This window comes from Chenopodium quinoa, unplaced genomic scaffold (assembly GCF_001683475.1).
Source record: "Chenopodium quinoa cultivar QQ74 unplaced genomic scaffold, ASM168347v1, whole genome shotgun sequence".
Lineage (NCBI taxonomy): Eukaryota > Viridiplantae > Streptophyta > Magnoliopsida > Caryophyllales > Amaranthaceae > Chenopodium > Chenopodium quinoa.
The window spans coordinates 711,137-731,993 of NW_018742329.1; the positions used below are offsets into that span (position 1 = coordinate 711,137).

Sequence of the window (20,857 nt, forward strand, 5' to 3'; positions counted from 1 at the left end):
TTTCTAGTTTTAATGTCATAAAATCAAATGCCTTAATTTCTCATGTTCAATTTCGGTTATTCAATAATGATATTGGATTGTCATTGAAAGAGTTTGGTAAAATTTTTGAGTTGAAATCGGATAGGCCTCTTGAACCACCCCAAGACAACATTGTCGTTGTCTATCAATCCCTTACGAGGGATCCTAACTTGAACCTCCAACATGCTAAAGGTACTTGGATACAACATCCCCTGCCAAAGATTTGGCAACGGTTTGTTGGCCTTACCATTTTTGGAAGGCATGAACCCGCCAACGTTAGGCGGGATGAGCTTGAATTACTAGGGTCAGACATGATCCCTAGGAGTGAAAAGCTCAATATAGTCCATAAAATGGCCAACCACTTCCAACGGGTGGCCAATGCGGCCGAGGCGGGTAGGTCTAGGGTACCCATTTACTTTGGTGGCCTAGTTACACATATAGCGGTCAAACACCTTAGCTTTGTCCCTAACGATGATGGTAAGGTAGCCGGCCCAACTCTTATGGACCTAACCTATCTAGGTAGCCTTAATTGGCTTAATGTCATGGGAGGGGATACTTGGTGGGTGATTCAACAGGAATCGGGTAGGAGGGATAATGCTTTCACTTTACCCCACCCCACCTTGACCAAATTTGAGAAGGGGAAGCCTTCTTACACTTTTCAGCTTAACGGTCAAGGTGAGGTGCAACCACCTCACCCTTCACCTCAACCCCATCACTCTCCCATTGACCACTCACCTCCTCACCATTCACCACATTATCCACCACCTCAAACCTTTACACACGATATCCCCACTTCCTCTACCAACTACAACATAGACCCTAACGCCCCTTATGACTTCTCGGCTTTTAGGAGCCAATTAGATAGGATTGAGACGGGGCAAGGGAGAGTTAAGGGTTTGGTTAAAGATTTGGATGCTAGAGTAGGGTCTCTAGATAGAAGGGTAGGACATGTGGAGAGGAACCTAGGGAGGGGTTTATACCCCATGTATGATGACTACGCCCGTCCGGGGGCTATTCCCCCCGATTCACTTGTCCCTGATTGGTTCTAATATCCGCATGGTGGATATACGAACCCAAGTGCCTTTGGTACCTACGTCGACTACTCATCGGTCCATGGTTATGGGACCGATGTACCTTTTGGTGAGCTTGGGGGGAATGTGGACCCTAACTACTTTGCAGGTGGTTCGGCGTATGGAGGTGGTGGCTCTAGCCATGGAGGAGCCGGTTCTAGCCACGGCGGGGGCTATTCGAGGATGGATGAGGATGAGGAGTAGGCTACTCTTCCAAGTCAATGAGGGCATTGCTTGATTTGGCTTGGGGGGGTGTTCTTTCACTTGGTAATTCTCTTCCTTTTCTCTTTTTATTGCTTTCTTAGTATAGTTTTTATTGCTTTCCTAGTGTAGTTTTTATTGCTTTCTTATATATGAAAAATACAATAAAATTGAAAAATAAAAAAAAAATTCAAAAATACGTTCCAATGAATTATGAATCATACTTCCCTGTGCCCCGTACTTGAGAAAAATTTGTTTTGATTCTTGGTTATTGATAATGAGCATTGTGGATTTGTTGGTCATGATTTGAAGTTTAATTGCTTGGATTCCTAAACATGAGTCAATTTTGTCCAACTACTTGTGAATATAGTGCTTGACTAGTTGATTTGGTTAGGAAATGTGTGATAGTTCCATAATTCCTGGTATGTCAATGAATTTGAGTATTGATTTGCAACTATGAGTAGTGTTTCATGACCTGTTATTATGCACATGAGGAGGACGAAGGCGTTCATTCTTTTGGGTAGCCTTCAGAGTATTAGATACATTTGTTCCCTTCTTGTTACCCATGTTGTTTCTTGTGTCTTTTTATTGTTTATTTAGCCACATTACAAGCCTATATGAGCCTGACAGGGTAAAGTCGTATCCCCTAATCAAAAGTAATACCTAAATCCTCTAACTAAAGTAGATAGGGAAGTAGGGTCGATCTCCACAGGGAAACAAGTCTTTTTACTCCTAATTAATTATTATAATCTAATTAAGTAACCAATATTTATAATTAAGTAAGAAACTAAACTACTAAGGTTGAGAATAGGAAGATAACAATATATGAAAGGATATAGGGCATAGGTTCACGAATAAATAACACTTCAGGGTAAAACATAGTAATCAATCATTGACATTGCATAAATAATATGATTAACAGGCTCTCGCAATTTATTAATCAACATAGATCTAACAGGCTCTGGCAATTTACTAGATCTAAGTTCTTATTGAAAATAGCCTTTAATATCAAATTAACATCTGCTCGATTCATCAATTTAATATTGCTATACTTTTACAAGCCGCAATTGTAAAACATTAAAACAATCCAATAAGAAATTATCATGCAATACCAATAATCAATAATAGTCAATCATCAATGCATCAATTAACCAGATTGTAAAGGGCTCTCGCTACGTATTACAATCACACAATTAATTTACCGGTATTAAATCTCATCTCTCGAATCTTGACTTAACCATTTATAAATTAACTTGCCTATTGAAACTAGACCTAAACATTAATTCTCATCTCTCGATTCTTGAATCAATATTGCCAAACTCATGCATAAAAGATAGGCCTAATCTAGTCACAGAGCATTAAATCAATCAATAGGAAATTAATCTAGCACTGATAATCAACAACAATAATTTACCCCTTCATATTATTTATTAGATCCCCATAAACCCTAGAAATTAAACTACTCACACATATTAAAAATTAAACTAATCAAAGTAATAAAATAAATCATGATGAAAGGAATAAAATAAATAACTAAGATTAAGGGAAGAGAAATCGTTACCAAAATAAATCTGGAATTAATGAAAGAATTAAGAACAAAAGTTTAGAGAGAGATTAAGGGAGAGAGAACTAAGTAGAGAGAGAAAATCTAAGAAAGAAGAGATACTAAAATCGTATTACGTAGGAGTATTTATACTCCGTACAAAAATCCTAAACTAAAACAAATTAAAACGACGCTAATCATCTCCTAAAAATACACGCGCCCGATCGGGCGAGGCACCGCCCGATCGGGCGCGCCTTTTTGACTCTAACACTAATCTCGCGCCCGGCCGGGCGCGTCACCGGGCGCCAGACCAAGCTTCTCCCGCCCGGCCGGCCGCGCCTCCGGGCGCCAGCCTTTTTGGCCGGGCGGCTCATTTGGGCCAATATTTGGACTTTGATTGGGCTCCAATTCTTCGGGCCAATCTGGGTTTCCTCTTTGGGTCTTGAATACTCGGTCCAAATGCCCCGATATCACCTATACCGAGCCCTTAATCACCGGTTCGATGGCTCTAACCGGCCCTGGGCTATAAAATCTAGTCGTGTTTCTCCAATGCTCGTGATTGCTCCAAAATATCTCGAGAAAATACTCCAAAAGCATAAATCCCTGCAAAAGTCAACCAAATCTACGAAAACACTAGAAAACACCAATTAGTAATAAAAGTGGCTCTAAAGAGTCAAAAACACTACTAATTATGACCGAGGGATGGGGTAAAATACTATATAAAATAGACACATTAGAGCCCCATTGGTTACTAGTCCCAAGCTTGGCTTGGGGGAGCTATTAGTTGGTGAGGTGAGGGAGTTGTGGTGTGCACATTATTTTCACAATGTGGGAATAAAATAAGAGTGATTGTTCTTTGATTTTTTTATTGGAAAATATTGATATGTTGTGTTTCAAAGTTAAAATTTCCAATATGAGTTAAAAAGAGAAAAAAAAAAAAAGGAGCAAAAGAAAAAAAAATAATGCTCAAGTATTCTATTTGAAGGTTGTTCAAGAAAAAAAAAGAAAAAAAATTCAAGTTTGAAAAAAAAAGAAAAAAAAAGAATGAGTTCAAGGTTTGTTTTTCACTCAAAGTTCTACATTATCATATTTTTATGAGTGATTATTGTGAGTGTTGGGATTGTTTATGATGATTAGAGTTGTATTTGGTGTTGGAGTTGGTTATGTTGATGGAGATGTATGATCATCATTATTTTGATCATGGGTTTATTAGGTTTTGTCTCCCTTAATGCATATCTTTTCTCTCACATAATCCCAAATCTATCCTACCTTTACCCCAGCCTTACATTACAAGCTTAAAAGACCTTTCGACCTTGTGCGTAGAAGTTATGTAAATGTGAAAGTGTTGTTTATCATTGCAAGTTATGACTTGGCATATTTCGAGTCGACTAGTAGGATGAGCGTTCATTGTTTTTATACACACGAGAGTGTGAGTTGGGAGGGCATTGTTCACATTAAAGGGGTTGGTTGGGGAGCGATCGAGTACATCCTTTACTCGCCACATAAATGAGAATTGAGTGTGTGAGTACTAGTCTTGAATTCTATATGCTCTTGTGGTTTGCTCTACTTGACAATTGTTGGGGAGGAAAGGTGATTAGATGAATAAGATTGATTGATGTTGAAGCGTGTTCATTAGATTTGCCTTGAATCGTTGGTTTTTGATTTGATGATTGGGGTGAAGTATGTTTTATATGTTCATTGATGAGCTCTTTTCTTAGGGACAAGCAAAGGTTTGGCTTGGGGGAGTTTGATATGTCCATTTTATATAGTGTTTTACCCCGTCCCTTGGTCGTTATTAGTAGTGTTTTTGGCTCTTTCGGGCCACTTTTATTACTAATTTGTGTGTTCTAGTATTTTCGTAGTTTTAGTTGTATTTTACAGGAAATTGCACTCTTGGAGCATTTTCCCGGGCTTTATGGATCAACTACGGAAGCTAGAAGGACACGACCACTTTTGGAGCCCAGGATCGGTGAGAGCCAGTGATTAAGGGCTCGGTAATTGAGATCCCGAGGCATTTGGACCAAGTATTCGAGACCCAAGAGGAAATCCAGATTGGGCTGAGAAATCTAACCCAATCGAAGTCCAAGCCTCAAGAGGAGCAAAGACCCGATCGGGCAACCTCTAGCCCGATCGGGCGCGGCAAACCATAGTGTTGTGCATGCTAAGGCGCGCCCGATCGTGCGAGCATCTAGCACGATCGGGCAATGCTGCTGGGTAGGAACGCGAAGAAAAAGGTTTGCCCGATAGGGCGCGCGTTTTTAGAAGACCTGATTAAGTTAGTTTTAATTCTTATTTTAGAAAACGTTTAAATACGATTTTGTGCGGAATTATTAGATTACCTTCTTTCTTAGACTTTCTCTCTCTACTTAGTATTTTTCTCTCTCTTAAATTCTCTCTCAACTTTTGTTCTTAATTCTTCCTTTAATTCCAGATTTATTTTTGGTAACAATTTCTTCCTCTTTAATTTCAGTTATTTTACTTGTTTTCTTGATTATGCTTTTATTTATTTACTTGAGTAGTTTAGTCATGATGATTTGTGAGTAGTTTAATTTCTAGGGTTTATGGGGATCTAATAAATGATATGAAGGGGTAATTTTGTGTTTGTTAATTATCAACGCTTGGTTGATTTCCTATTGATTGATTAAATGCTATGCAATTAGGTTTGGCCAGATTTAATTGTATGAGTTTAGCAATATTAATTCGAGATTCGACAGATGAGAATTGATATTTAGGCTTAGTTTCAATAGGCGGATTAATTTATAAATGGTTAAGTCGAGATTCGACAGATGAGATTTAATACCGGTAAATTAACTCTGTGATTATAATACATAGCGAAAGCCCTTTATAATCTGATTAACCAATGCTTGATGATTGCTTATTATGATTTGCCCTGGAATATTGTTTATTAGTGGAACCTTTGCCTTAGGCTTTTTAATATTTGATTTTCTCCCTACTTTATTTCTTTCGACCTTATTCTCCGTAGTTTAGATTTTATTCATAAAAATATTGGTTACTTAAATAATTTAGATTATAATAATTAATTAGAAGTGAAAAGACATGTTTCCCTGTGGAGTTCGACCCTACTTCCCTATCTACTTTAGTTAGAGGATTTAGGTAATTATTTTTTATTAGGGGATACGACTTTACCCTGTCAAAAATTAGTTAAAAAAAAACCTTTAAAAAGCATCATTCTGCGGAAAAAAAAACCTTTTCAAAGCTTTTGGACAAAAGAAAATCCAATTTATAGCTTTTTTGCAAAAGAAAACCCGATTATAATTTTTTTTTTGTTAAAGACAAACCTAGTACTTCTAATTCACTTGATTAACTTGTAATTTCTTTTGATTAGCCTCTAAATATAACATAACCATTTAATTATTTAACTAGTTCAATACCCGTGCGTTGCACGACTTATAATATTAAATAAGATTAACTAATTAATATGCGAAATTAATCCAACTTATGAGTAATAAAAATATGAAACAAAACTATCATCAACTGTATAGTGTGAATGATATGTTGTTGTAGAAGTGTTTTTGTTAAAACTTCTTGCTCCCTTATCATATAAGTAATCAAGCAATAAATAATTGTTTTATATGAAGAAAAAAATAACACAAACAAATCTATTTAAAGTCCAGCCCAACACATACAATGTTTGAATAAAAATTAAATTATTTGACTCTAACCACAAAAATCTAATTAAAGTACTTAATGCCTTTCAATCTCTACCTACTTCGTTCATTAGTTGGGCATTAATAAAAGTCCATGAATTGTAGCACTGCAATGTAAAAATTGATTACAAAAGTTAGAGAGTTTAACAATGTAGATTTAAAACAATGTTAGCAAATGATGAATATTAATTTATATATTAATTAGTGTTGAGTAATACCTTCTCATGGCAAATTTTGAAATACTTCTTTGTATACTACATTGTTTGTAGTGTTAGCAATATTTCCGTCCTTATCACATATTAGAACCTTCAAACCTTTCTTGTTTGTAACTTTGGAGATTGCAACATAAAGCTGACCATGACTAAAAACCGGTCTTGGTAGATATAAACCAACATGTGAGAGTGATTGACCTTGGCTTTTATTTATTGTCATAGCAAAACAAACTACCAATGGAAATTTTCTACGCTGAAGCTTGATTGGCAAAGTGGTAGTATCCGATGGGCTTAGGACCATTCTAGGAATGAACACTTTATGCCCAATGTTACTACTTGAAATTATTTTGGCTTCAACAACATACTTTCCTAGCTGAGTTATCAACAATCGGGTACCATTACATAAGCAAGAAGACTGATCAATATTTCTGAGAAGCATGACAGGAACACCAACCTTCAATATTAGCCGGTGATTTGGCAAACCGGAGCATCTAATGGTGTTTAGGAACTCGGGTGGATAAAAGTCTTCAATTCCCATGGTTGTATCTGCTTGACATATGCTGTCAGAACTCAAGTACTCTATTTCTTCACCTAGCATTAAAGCTAGCAAGTAATAGTCAATAAAAATCTTATATATTAAATTAAGAAGTAATCATTTATAAGCAAGTAATAATTTAAACTTTATTTTCACCTAGCATTAAAGATAACATATAATCATTTATAGCTTCAACATTTTCGTGAGTTGGTGCTAAAATTGCTCTATCTAGAAAGTATTTTGGATCCCACAAATTCTGAAGAATAGATGGATAAGTACTATCGACAATTGCTTCGATCGAATTTGTTGCTTCCTTTATCAGATTGTCATCAGGAATTTCTATAGTACCTTCACCATCATTTGGCTCTCCTACCGTACCATCTCCAATTTTTAATATCCACTCTGAAAATTCTCTTATATCTGTATTACTTGAATTTGATCATCCTACTTGAAGCCTCATATTTCTTGTCAATTTTAGGACCTCACAAAAATTCCACAAATAAGATGAATTGATTGTTGCAAACACAATGTCTTGTCTACTTCCCTTCGAGATAACTGGAAGGATTTGTTGAAATTCTCCTCCAAAGACAACTACCTTACCCCCAAATGGTTGTTCTGAAGGCCTTAAAACATCTCTTAAACTTTTGTCTAGTGCTTCAAAACATAATTTATTTACCATAGGAGCTTCATCCCAAATGATAAGCTTTGTCTTTTTTAAAAGCTCCGCCAAATCACTTCCCAATTTTATATTGCATGTTGAGTCTTCCGTTACATTCAAAGGTATTTTAAACCTAGAGTGAGTTGTTCTTCCTCGGGGAAGGAGAAGTAATGCAATTCCACTTGAAACAACAGGGAGCACAATTTCTCCTTTGGATCTTATAGCAGCGCATAGAGTTCTCCAAATGAAAGTTTTACCCGTGCCACCATAGCCATATATGAAGAAAACACCTCCCTCATCTTTTGAAACCGCACTCATGATTTTATTGTACACCTCTTTCTGCTCATCGGTAAGACTTGAACAAAGGGCCTCATGTTCTTGTTGTAATGATGATTTATCATACTGCAACTCATCTTGAATCAACTTGTTTCTTCCTTCTAACATGAGCATATCATCTGGAAAAGGTATCATGGGATATTTTCGAAGTGTGCTACCATTACTTTGCAAAAAAATTTCTATTTCAGATAAAGTGAAATTCTTTAGCTGATCATCTGTTAACTGCAAATCTATAATATAGTTGAAATTATGTCAATGATTTGCATTAAAGCTTATTGTAAGTATATTATTCTATTAAATGATTAAGTGAACAATCATAATGTGAAAATTGTGAGGTACGTAGAACATAATTATGTATACTCAATTATGTCCAAATGCATCAAGGAAATTTTCATGGATCGATCCTTCTCACAGTTAACATGGCCTAATATATTACAAAAAACTAAAAAAGTAAGTAGTGTAGATATTTATAATTGCATTCACATGCATGAAAATAAAGAATAACATATGAAAACCAAAAGGATATAACGTAAAGTATGTAAAATAAAAAAATAAAAAATCTTTTTTTTTAATCAAAATTGAGTTAGTTAGATGTCAAAAAAAAAAAAAAAAAAAAGGTTTCAAAAAAAAAGGAAAAAAAAAAAGAACAATATTGAGTTAGTTACGTAAGTCATGGTAATTTGCATTCACATGATCACATCATATTAAATATCTTATAAGAAATAGCAGTAATATTATATGTTAGAATATATTGATAAGTATCAACGTATTCTTATTGTATATTAGTTATAGTTATATATGCTTAGTGTATATTTGTCTTCCATTAATTGTAGGAAATTAGGCCTACTTTATAGCTTACCATACGTAGCTTACAGTGTATATAATGCATTTGATAGGGTTGTTAATATTTGAGGAATTATCTTCTTTTATTATAAACATAATATTCTAGGGAGAACGAATGAGGAACCTAATTAAGATCTAAAATATCTTACAGATTAAGATAATATTCTTTAAAAAAAAGGATATTCAAAGTATACCATTCTAATATTATATATAGGAAATTTACTTATGGTAATTTGCATTTGATTATATATATAATAGCCTTAGAAATAAGAAATATTCTATACATAAAATTGGGAAATAAATTAAGGAATTTATAAAAAAACTAGTTTACCTTAAGAAGTAAGATAATATATATTCTACAAAATATCTTAGTATACTACTTTTTTCTTTTGATGGGTACTATCTTACCATAGTAACTTACATGCTAGATGCTATGTTGTGTGTGTGTGGGGTTTTTTTTTAGTATGATATTAAAAAAAAAAAAATTGATTCCATGAGAATTGCATTACAAGTTAGAGAATATATACATTGTACAAGTTATAAGCATAGAGTTACAGCTAGTGGAACGACATATGTTTATAGTATACAAAGACCCACCTAATAAATAATCCAAATCTAACAGCTTAAGAAATAACATATCAAGGGAATTACAATGGTCACCTATATTGGCTATATATTATGAATGAAGTATCAAAAAAATGAAAAACAATCAAATCAATTCATATATATAGCTTAATCTTAATTACAAATTAACTATTAAACTTAAATTTAATCTCAAGTATTGACAAACAAATATTTGCTTACCTTAAATCTTAATTACAAACAAGTATTGACAAACAAAATTAAATTGGTCTTCTTAGTCTAGTATGTAGTTGACATACAATACATACGAAATGATATATCAATGCTTGAATAAATCAAGCAGTGGTTAGAAAGATTGTTACTATAAACTAATGATGATTGATGACATATGATTACAAACTATAAATATACTATTTGAGATTTTTTTACTATTCATATGTCATCATTGATTTAAATTTTTACCAATATATTATATATAAATATGATCATATAATATGTTGTTGGATTTGTCATAATATCTACTTTTATAAATTAATTTTTTCATAAAGTTTACAACTCTCAAAAAAAAATTGATGTTCAAAGTTGTGTCTCGACAAATGTGCAAATTTTACTCTAACTTATAATTAAAAAAACAGAGGAAGTATATTTGAAAAATAATAACTTTTAGGAAAATTAGTTAAAAAAAACCTTTAAAAAGTATCATTTTACGGAAAAAAAAAACCTTTTCAAAGCTTTTGGACAAAAGAAAATCCAATTTATAGCTTTTTTGCAAAAGAAAACCCGATTATAATTTTTTTTTGTTAAAGACAACTAGTACTTCTAATTCACTTGATTAACTTGTAATTTCTTTTGATTAGCCTCTAAATATAACATAACCATTTAATTATTTAATTAATTTATAAATTAAAACAAAAACCAAAAACCACCACCCCACCACCAACAAGCCACCTCTTCCCTTTCCCCCTCCCCTAGCAGCACCGCCTGACCCCCCATCTACAACCCCACAACCACCAATCCTCACCTGACCACCATACGCCCGCCTAACTCCCTAAAATTGACCACCCAGCCACCATGAAACCCCTAAAAATTAACCATCTCGAAATCCCCAAAAATCAATCACCGCAAAACCCAATCATTACTCCATTTGCACCATTGTCTTTCATCGAAATATCTAATTGGTTGTTGTTAATTGATATCAAATCACACCCATTCCCACCACAATAGCCGCCGCATTCGCCACTTTCAATCAGTCGTGTAGGTGGTCGACTTTTGGGGATTGGTAGGATTTTTGGAATAGTGGTTAGGTCGATTTTGGGGTTTTGGGGTGGAAGGGCAGCTTTGTGGGAATCTGGTAGAAAATAAAATTGTGTGGAAGCTTGAGAAATTGTCCATTCATGGCAGAAATTTATCTTCCATTTTTTTGTAAAATTCTCTCTCCTTGCAGCAGTGGTTTTCGTAACTGAGGTGGTGGATAAGTGGGTTGAAAGGGGTTAAAGTCTAGGGAAGAGAGTTAACTGACGATAGAGGTGGGTTTTCAGGGTGAGGGTTCAAAGGTGACGGTCAATTTGGGGAGGGGGTTGCTGCCGAGGGAAGGGGAAATGGAGGGGGTAGCTAGCTGGTGGTGGAGGTGGTGGTTTTTGTTTTTTATTCTCATTTATAAATTAATTTAATTATTATATGGTTAAGTGAGTAATAGAAGGTAATTAGAAAAAAAATAGAAGTTAATTAAGTGAATAAGAGGTACGTTAGGTTTTAACAAAAAAAAAAAAAAATTAACTTTGGGTTTTTTTTTATACGATATAACATTTAATATTTTTTTTTTATTTTAATTTTATTATTACAAAATGGTGCATTGAAAAGGTTTTTTTTTTTATACAAATTTTCCTAACTTTTATAGTATATGTTTATGCTAAATTTTGTCAAGTGGGATTGAATAACAAAATCTAGGTTACGAATTAACTAAATAAAATCTTAAAAGAAGATAATGCAAAAATAAAAGGATGACACAAGAATTGGTGACGAGGAAAATCCAAAGAAGGTAAAAACCGAAGGTAGAATAAGGATCTACCAAACTTTCACTATGTAAAATATTTTTTTTTTTTTTTTACAATCAAGAAAACAGAGAAGACTCATATGCCCTTTCTTGCTGTAACTGCAAGTTTATGGGCTTCAAAGACTCTACTTCTATTTACTTTCCTAATCGCAAAACTTTGGAATGAGAGAGCATATTTTTTAACTTCTTCTACAATTTGCTTGATCTCCCTTCTGGCTTTAGTATTATCCGAGACTGCTTGGGCCAACTCCATAGAATCAGTAAGCATCACAACGCTGTCCCTTTCTAAATTCGAGTTTTGTAGAGCCATTAGTGCCACTTTAGCCTCAGCTTGACAGGGGGAGGTAGCAAAAACGGGACTTTTGCCCCTATCAGTTACCTCTATCTTTAATTACCCACCCAACAGCTGCTCTCCATGCCTTGCTAAGCTTGCTATCCACTTTCTTCCAAGCACCATCAATGATGATAGTGTACCTCTGGTTTGCTGGTTGGTCATTGGCTTGGTTTGCACATGAACTCTGGTGTCTGCCCTCAGCTTCCCTGGTGGCTGCCATTCGACCCCTTTGTCCATCAGTTTTAGTCCCTGAGTCCCATCTCTGCTTCCAATGCTGCGTCAATCTGATAATACTATGCGGGGAGACTAAGGAATTATTGAAGCTGATGTTATTTCTTGACAACTAGATACTCCAGAGAGTACTCACGAATTCCATGGTTGAATGATTTTGATCGTCATCCGTTGAAAGCAAATAAAATAAGAAGTTAGACACCCAAGTATTTATGTCAAGATTCCTTCCTATTTCTGAATTGATGCCCAGATTGCTGCATTTCCAGATTCTTGTAGTCACTTCACACTCCCTGAACAGGTGGCTAGTGGTCTCTTCTTCCGCGTTGCATAGTTTGCATTTTGTGTCAATGTCAATGCCTCTTTTCTTTAGGTTACTCAACGTTGGCAGAGCATTGTTCTTCAATTTCCAGATGAAAATCTTGTGCTTAGGCCAAATTTTCGATTTCCACCATATTTTCCAGAAGCTAGAAGTCGGGGCTCCATTGTTATTGCTACCCTGTGCTTGCCAATATCCCGATCTTAAAGAAATGCCCTGTACTCGAAGGACCCCAATCCCAACCATCAGATTGCAGTTGGTTACCGGGGTGAATAGCAAGGATATCCTTTGCTATAACGGGGCTAAACCATTTCCATACTAAACCCACCTTCCATTTGCCCTGCTCGTCAAGCAAATCACTGATAAGAACTGGTTTTTGCACTGTGGAAGTAAGCTGACTGTCCTTGCATTTGATAATTTTATCAGTCACCCACCAGTCATGCTCCACCTTTATGCTCTTACCATTAGCTATGGTTCTTCTAAGGCCACCTCGCAAGTGATAAATACTCTTGAATATGCTTCTAGCACCCCAAGACATTGAGGTCTTCATCTCACCTCTTCGTCCTCTGTCAAACCGATCATCCTTGTACTTTGCTTTGAATATCTTTGCTCTAACCCGCAACTATGTAATATATTAATTGGAAAGGTTACAATGTATGCTCAATGTATTTTCGCAGCTAGGTTTCAATGTGTTTCTCATGGACGAAACTTCTTCCTCTTATAGATGATGAATAGGGTTGAATGTAGCTGTAGTAGAGTGATAAGTTGCCTTCCCCAGTATTTGAAGTTATCCTTTTAATTGCTAACCCTCAACTCAGCCCACTAACGATTGTATTTGGATGGCTAAAGACCAAGTCTTCAATGCTTATCTCGTTCTGGAAAAGAGGGAAGCTGTTTCTTGAGTTTCGTCCATCGAAGCTGGACTCCTTTCGTAGAAGCTTACTCTCCCGTCTTTGAACAATGGCTTACTTTCATTGACTTTGACTTATGAAAATTTACCCATAAGAGTGTAAATTGTGAGGAATTTTAAAGGGAGGAATGTTAGACATTTAGAAATGCATAACAAAGGGTATTCATGTAATTATGCATATGTACAAACGAATAAATATTCTGATATCATTGGATGATCAAATGGTACCATTGAATATACAGTGATACTATATATGCACATAATGGTATTATATATGCATTTAGCTATACTAAATTTATGCGTAAATAGTACCACTGAGGATTCAATCAGCATGTGGTCCACCATCACGTGATACAATCCGATCAAAAAATAGGTGTGGTCCACCAACATGCCTCTCTCTTCCTATCTCTCTCCTCTTTTCACTCTCTACCATGTGTTTTTATAATATTTTAATCAATGTTATGCATTAGTATATGCATAACTTTCCTCCATTTTTAGTTCCTCATAAATTGTAACTTTAATTACTTTGTAAATTAGCTCGTCTTACAATAAATTCTCCCACACCTGCTATTTTGAGAATTTGTGTAACTTCATTAAATCTGTTACTCAAATTGATAAATTGGAGCTCCTTTATTTTGTTGCGGTCTGTTAGTTAAAATAATAACCCCGTCTAACCCTGCGTCGTGGATTCCTCCTATTGTACATTTGTACATGTTTCTCGGAGGTAAATCGAACAAACGTGAAAGAGAATTCAAGATTTGCTGAGTTCAACTTTCCGAATTCTGCCAAATCGCCAACCCTCATCATAAAATTCTTCCTAATCCTCGAGAAATTCAAATTGCCAGCTAGAATTTTCTATGATTGATTGAGATCGCCTGAAATTCACGAAAATTGAAGTTTGAGCTCATCTTTATCTATTAGATTACATTGATTTTGATTCTAAGGCAAAAATGATGGTGGAAGACCTCGGTGTCGAAGCCCGAGAAGCGGCGGTGCGCGAGGTTGCCAAGCTTTTGCCTGTTCCTGAGCTTCTTCAATCCATTTCTTCGATTAAGGCTGATTACATTTCGCGTCAGCAGGTAAATTAATCTTTTTTTTTTTTTTTTTTTTTTTTTCTGTTTTTGTTTTGTTCTTTTAGATTTGATGCTTTTTAATTATTGCTTTATATACTGCAATTGTGCGCTTATAATTCTTAAGTAGGAGTGGAATTTGTTCTTGGTGATGTGGGATTAAGTTTTAGCTAGAATTGTACTCTTTTGTTCGAAATTAATAGTCGTGTTGATAGTGAAATTTGAATCGGAATTCAGTAATGTGGATGTTAGGGAGTTGTTAATTAGCGGTGTTGCAAATTGATGATGAACTCATACTATTGTGGATTGATAGGTTGAAAACATGTTTGGATTGGAGGGTTTACAACCCTTTATTTGTACAATTAGTAATCACTTTTGCCGATTTCCTAATGAAGATAATGTTTCGCCTTTATTGAATCTTCATACCCGTGTTCCATGCTGCCGAAAAATGGCTGTGTTATTGGATACTTAAAGTTGCTGTTCGTTAGAATTTGAACATTATTATGCTATAGCATCTTTGGGATTAATGCTGTATGAATTAATTATCATTCAGGCAGGACATGGATTGACGTGGTGGAGAGTTATGTTGACTGGCATATGTTATTCTAGACGACTACTTTTCAGGATGCCAATGGACCTCTTAACCTGAGAAACTTCAAATATGAGGAAACATGGTTCTACTTAAGTATAGATAAAATGATTTATGAAGTTTGAGATGCCAGAAAACCTAGATATTCTTTTCCTTGCACTCGTACTACGAATGATGCCTTGAAATTTTTTTAATTATTCAGTTTTTCAGTGAAATCAAGTGAGCTTATCATCCATAAATTGAACTAAAGCATATTTACCGTTAATTGCACTGTATCTTATGGCCTCAAATATTTGTGTGTTATTTTCAACTTACCAACCTAGAACTGAATTAGAAAATGTATTTTTGTTAAGGGTTAGGTAAAATTTTATAACTTTCTTAGTTTGTCTTTGACCTTGATGGGATTTAGACTAGGTGCTGTAATCATGTTTGACTCAAACAAGATTGGCCTTGGAACTCCACAATTATGCTAGGATTTTCATTTTCTTGTTTTTCTTTTTATTCCTTAGCAAGTTAAGCCTATGTATTGATCGATGTATATCTGCAGTTGAATGGCAGTTTAATGGTTTAAAACTTTATTGTTTGGAGATTGAGCTGGTAAATTTACCATAGCATTGAGCTGATGATTTTGGGATTGTTTCGACAAAATTTTGGCAGCCTGAACTTTATTAGACCGCAATGGGGACCTCTATGGCTACTCTTCCACTTTCTAACTTCACTAGAGCCTACCGTTATCCATTTTCAGCATACTTTGACTAAGCATGGTTGCATGGGTAAATTGCCTACATGAATTCACTCTAGAATGTGGAATGACGCTGCATTGGAGCGTGAATTCACTTGATATTGAAGGGACAATTTGTTTGGATTTGCCAATGAATCTTAAAAGAAGATTTATAAGCTTTGCATGGCTTTAACAAACATTGATAATTGAAGGGACATAAAACATGCTAAGGTTTCCTATCCAACTACTATCGAAGGTTTTTTTTTTGGTTGACAATGTTGACACAACTCAAAGTGGATGGAGTTGGTCTCTTTGGTATTTAGGTGATTATTGATAGAGTATTATGCAATTTTTTTTTTGTTTTTTTTTTTTGTGGATTATATTAGTTAACATGACTACTTGGTAGTTTGTACTTCTTCCATCCTTTTGGATACGAGACGCACACCTTTTGGATACGAGACGCACCGCAAGTGTCAAAACACTGTAAAATCACTCTATAGCAATATATAAGCTTTATATATTCAAAATAACATATTATTAATGCATAAAATAGAGAAAGGACCACAAGATACCGCCAAAGGCGGTAATGGCATAAAAGTCTTCAATTAAGAGGTCTAAGACACAATTCACACACTCAACATAAAATGAATATGTAAAATAAGCAGAGAGAAAAGCAAATATAGTAGTGCTTCAAGCTTGCTACTTGGCATACTAAGATACTAGTAATCTATCTCATCAATGTCATAGCATCCTCTTCTTCTTGACTAATGTCCTCTTCCATAGTATATTATGGCAGTCCCTTGACCTGACTGCAAATTTCTATTGTTATGATCAGGCAAATGATGCTCAGCTTAGCACCATGGTTGCCGAACAGGTATTTTCAAGCTTGTAAATAGCTTCAATATTTTCCTAATATTTGTGTAGCGTTATTGTTGTTTGGTATCTTTCATTGCAAATCTGCCGACATTTGACCAATAATATGCCTTTTTGCAGGTTGAGCAGGCACAATCTGGACTTAAATCACTTTCCTTGTCAGAAAGAACAGTTAATAATCTTCGAGATAACTTTGTTTCCATCGAGAAGTAAGTTGTTTAAGCATAGCCTCACACTAACCTTAAAGCCTTCTTTTCTTATACATCTTGAGTTTTGGAGATTTGACCTTTTATCCACCTAATCCAAACCCATATGAATATATGATATTAAATCATGCTTTTCTTAGACATCATCTATCATTCCTATTCGAGAGAAGAAAGGGGTGGGTGTCTAGTATGATGGTAAGAGTTTGAACAAGGCGTAGAGATAGAGGTGTCGTTCCCTGGCTTCAATGATTAGCTGCTGGTTTGATAAAAATTATCTAGAAAGTACACCATAGGTTACTATCTAGTCTTTGATGGACTCTTGACTCTATTCTGTGTCAACTTAATATTCTTTTATACATCTGAAAATATGTTTGTAGGTCATTTGATATGGCTTACGAGCTATTTCATTGCTGAAAAAAAGATAAGAGTATTTAGTGGCATGAATGCTCAACAACTTGTGGTGTGAGGCTGAGAACAGCGGAAGTAGTTGTCCTGTTTTGGCTTGCTGGAAGAGTATGTTCATAAAATGGATTGGCCACTATTTAGGTTGCCAGTGAGCAACCTCATAATTTATTCTCAATGTGGATCGTTAGTGGTACAAATTTAAGTTGGTTAGTCTTATGGAAAGCTCTGCTACTAGCTTCTATTTTCTGTATATTGTAGACTAGTTGTTTTCTTAAAATATACTACCTCCGTTACAGTTATGTTCAACTTTGGGTGGAGGAACGGACTCCAATGCAAAACTTCTTAATGGTGCTTAACAAAAAGTAAGGGTATGTCATTAATAGTTAATCAAAATAAAAAATATAAAAAATTGAAAGAACCATACAACGTCCCGGCCACCGAAACCCATCGACAGAACCACCACCTCCACGAACACACACCAAAACCCATATCGACGACCACCCTCCAAAGCCCACCGACGGAACCACCAAAACCCACCCACCAGAACCCAGATCCACGATCACCCACCAAAACCCACACACCAAAAACGACCACCCACTGAAAACGATCACCCACTGAAACGACCAACCCACCTGAAACTAAACCCCCAACTCGAACCCAGAACCACGACCCACCCCAATTTGAACCCAAAACCACCTAAGAAACCGCCACACCCACCGAATACCCATCCAACCCAGTGACAACAGCCTACGTCGTCTTCTTGTTCGTCGTACCAGATCTAGAATGAGTTTGAAAGAGGAGAGAGAAAGGTAACGTAGAAGATGAAGAAGGTGAAAAATTAGGGTATGAATGTGGAAACTGGATGATTTTGAACTAATTTGGTTGATTTCAATGAGTTATTGGGCGAGATGAATTAAATTTGATAGAAGTAGTTAGATTAATTAGGTTAGATTAGTAATTAATTAATTATGTTTTTAAGAATGTAATTGATGTTATAAAGTTTTAAGTAACGGTATTTTTGTTTTTTTTGTTAATTTTTTTTTACTAAATATGGAAAAGTTTGGAAATGTTGCACATAATCTTTAGCGTCCATTTTTGGTAAAAGTTACAGATAACCATGAACGGAGGTAGTATTAGAATAACATAGGGCCCATTTTGTATTCTTGGGAATTGGGGTCGGCTAACATCAATCGTCATAAGGAATTGTCCAAAAAGGATAAAGAGCATAGCAAGATAATTGATTGAATAAAAGTTGGGTAAAAAAGAGGTGAGTAAAGTGAAAAAAAAAATAGAATTTACGAGAATTTTAAAGAGTGGCGAGGGATAAAAAGGAGAGGAAAAATGTGCGAGTAAAAAACAAGGTTTGAGAAAACCATAGCAAAGGAAATACGTAAAATTTGCAAAACACGAGTTGAGTAAGTAAATACTAAAATAGAATAAACAAAAAGTATATATATATATATGACACGTCTTCCACGTGAATTTTCTTCCTCCACTTCGCCTATCCAACACCATATTATCCTCAATCCCTAAAGCACTCATATCACTTTTAATCACCCTTTTCCAAGTTTGCTTAGGTTTCCCCCACCCCTTTTGATCCCTAACACTTTGCCACTCTTCAAGCCTCCTTACCGAAGCGGCGTGGCCTAACTTTGTCTCCCTTTTACGTGGCTAAACCACTTTAAGTGATTCTCCCTCATCTTGTATTCAATGTATATAACCCCTATTTTCTTCCTCTTTGACCCTTTCTTGTATGGCCACTCATCCATCGCAACATACACATCTCTGTCACATTCATTTTATGCACATGACGATACTTCATAACCAACATTCGGTACCATATAGCAATGCAAGCCTAATTGCCATTCAGTCCTTCGATCTATTAGGCATGCTAGGATCACATAAAAATTCCTTTTCTTCCAATTCAACCAACCTGCTTTGATCCTATGAGCTGCATCTCAATCTAATTCTCTATCCTTTTGAATAATAGATTCCAAATATCGGAAGACCTCATACAATATTCCATCCAATGCCTCCTTGTTTCTTACTATGCTAAACTTACATTCTAAATACTCTGTCTTACTTCTGCTCACCTTCAAGCCATGTGATTCCAAAGTCCGTTTCCACATTTCCAACTTAATTTCCACGCCTCCCTTTGTCTCATCAATCAACACAACATTGTCAACAAACATCATACACCATGGTATTGGTATATCATCTTGATTGAATTCGTCAATTCGTCCATGACTATGGCAAAAAGAAAAGGGAAAAAGAAAAGGGCTAAGTGTGGAACCTTGACGAACTCCAATTGTGATAGGGACTCTTCAGCTTCTGTTATAGACCAACTTCGACAGTCTGTAATAACAATAAATAAGCAAGAATATAAGAGGAAATCTTGTTGATTGATAAAAACTGATTAATGGGGGGTGACTCAATCTCATTAGTAACTTTAGGCTATCAATCTCACTAGTAGCTTTAGGCTTCGAGACTCTCAACAAGTGTTTTCTCTCAATTTCTGGATAACTTGTTATACTACTTCTTTTACTGCCTTTTTATACTCAAGCTCTATTATGAGGATCAAACCTACATTTAATTGCATTGGTCTTCTTCTGACAAAAGTATCACAAACTCAGAGAATTAGTCACCACTCTCACAAGTGCTTCATTAACTGCTTTTTTTCTGTACCCTCTTTTGGCTAATTTTGCTGTTCTGTTGCTTGTACTCCTGTCTCCTTGGCCTTGGTTTTCTTTCGAGTATAGACCCATATCGGTGGAAGGTCCGAATCAAGTGTTGGGTTACTTAGGTCAATGACATCTTCCCAACAGTAGTGCGCACTCTTGCACTAGCTCCCTCATACATGTCCTTAATAATGTCTATATATTTCTGCAAAATGCCTTTCCTTGTTAAACCCCATCAAAGTATCTCCCTTGGTCCGTTAACGTTGGCTTTCTCCAAATCAATAAATTCCACATGTAAATCATCCTTATCTCAATGAGTCTGTAAGCAATTCTTTATAAATTATCCATAAGAATATCCAAATTTTCGTATTCATAATGCACACCTGATCTATGAATTCTGAATGGTTCCTATCTCATTGTGTGAAAAATACGATCCTCATACCACTCAATAGGTCGGTGTACCTTCATCCGACATTTTTTCAGGAGTGATTGGGAATTATAATTTCTCAGAAGGTCCAACTTTTACAGTAACAATGTGTTTTGCTTAGCAATTGTAAAAGGTATGAAAGAAGAGAGAGAGAGGATGGTAGGCTGTAGTAATATTCCAAAATCCCCCCCCCCCTTTCTGGTCTCCCCCTTTAATTTCTCACATTGCAATATTCATGGCTCACTCAATTTGATTTTCTTGTTGATATCAGACTATGCCAAGAATGCCAAACATTGATAGATAATCATGATCAGATAAAACTCCTGAGCAATGTGAGGAATAACTTGAACAAGACTCTGAAGGTTGGATTCTCAATCG

The 20,857-nt window shown here is 35.5% G+C and overlaps 2 protein-coding genes across 2 annotated transcripts in view; one reads left to right on the top strand and one right to left on the bottom strand.

The window, feature by feature from the left end:
* Positions 1-6,722: 6,722 nt before the first annotated feature.
* On the bottom strand, positions 6,723-13,138 carry LOC110689362. The gene is made up of 5 exons (XM_021866142.1): positions 12,780-13,138; positions 12,099-12,337; positions 7,788-8,471; positions 7,404-7,667; positions 6,723-7,303 (listed from the first exon to the last, which is right to left on the bottom strand). Exons 1-5 carry the CDS (start codon positions 13,136-13,138, stop codon positions 6,723-6,725), a joined length of 2,127 nt encoding a protein of 708 aa, XP_021721834.1.
* Positions 13,139-14,157: 1,019 nt separating this feature from the next.
* LOC110689828 (exocyst complex component SEC6) overlaps positions 14,158-20,857 on the top strand; it is a 33,892-nt gene continuing 27,192 nt past the window's right edge. The window contains exons 1-4 of the mRNA XM_021866661.1: positions 14,158-14,589; positions 16,726-16,764; positions 16,884-16,972; positions 20,751-20,841. Coding sequence (XP_021722353.1) covers positions 14,461-14,589; positions 16,726-16,764; positions 16,884-16,972; positions 20,751-20,841 — 348 coding nt within the window. The 5' untranslated portion in view covers positions 14,158-14,460. The remainder of the gene's footprint in view (positions 14,590-16,725; positions 16,765-16,883; positions 16,973-20,750; positions 20,842-20,857) is intronic.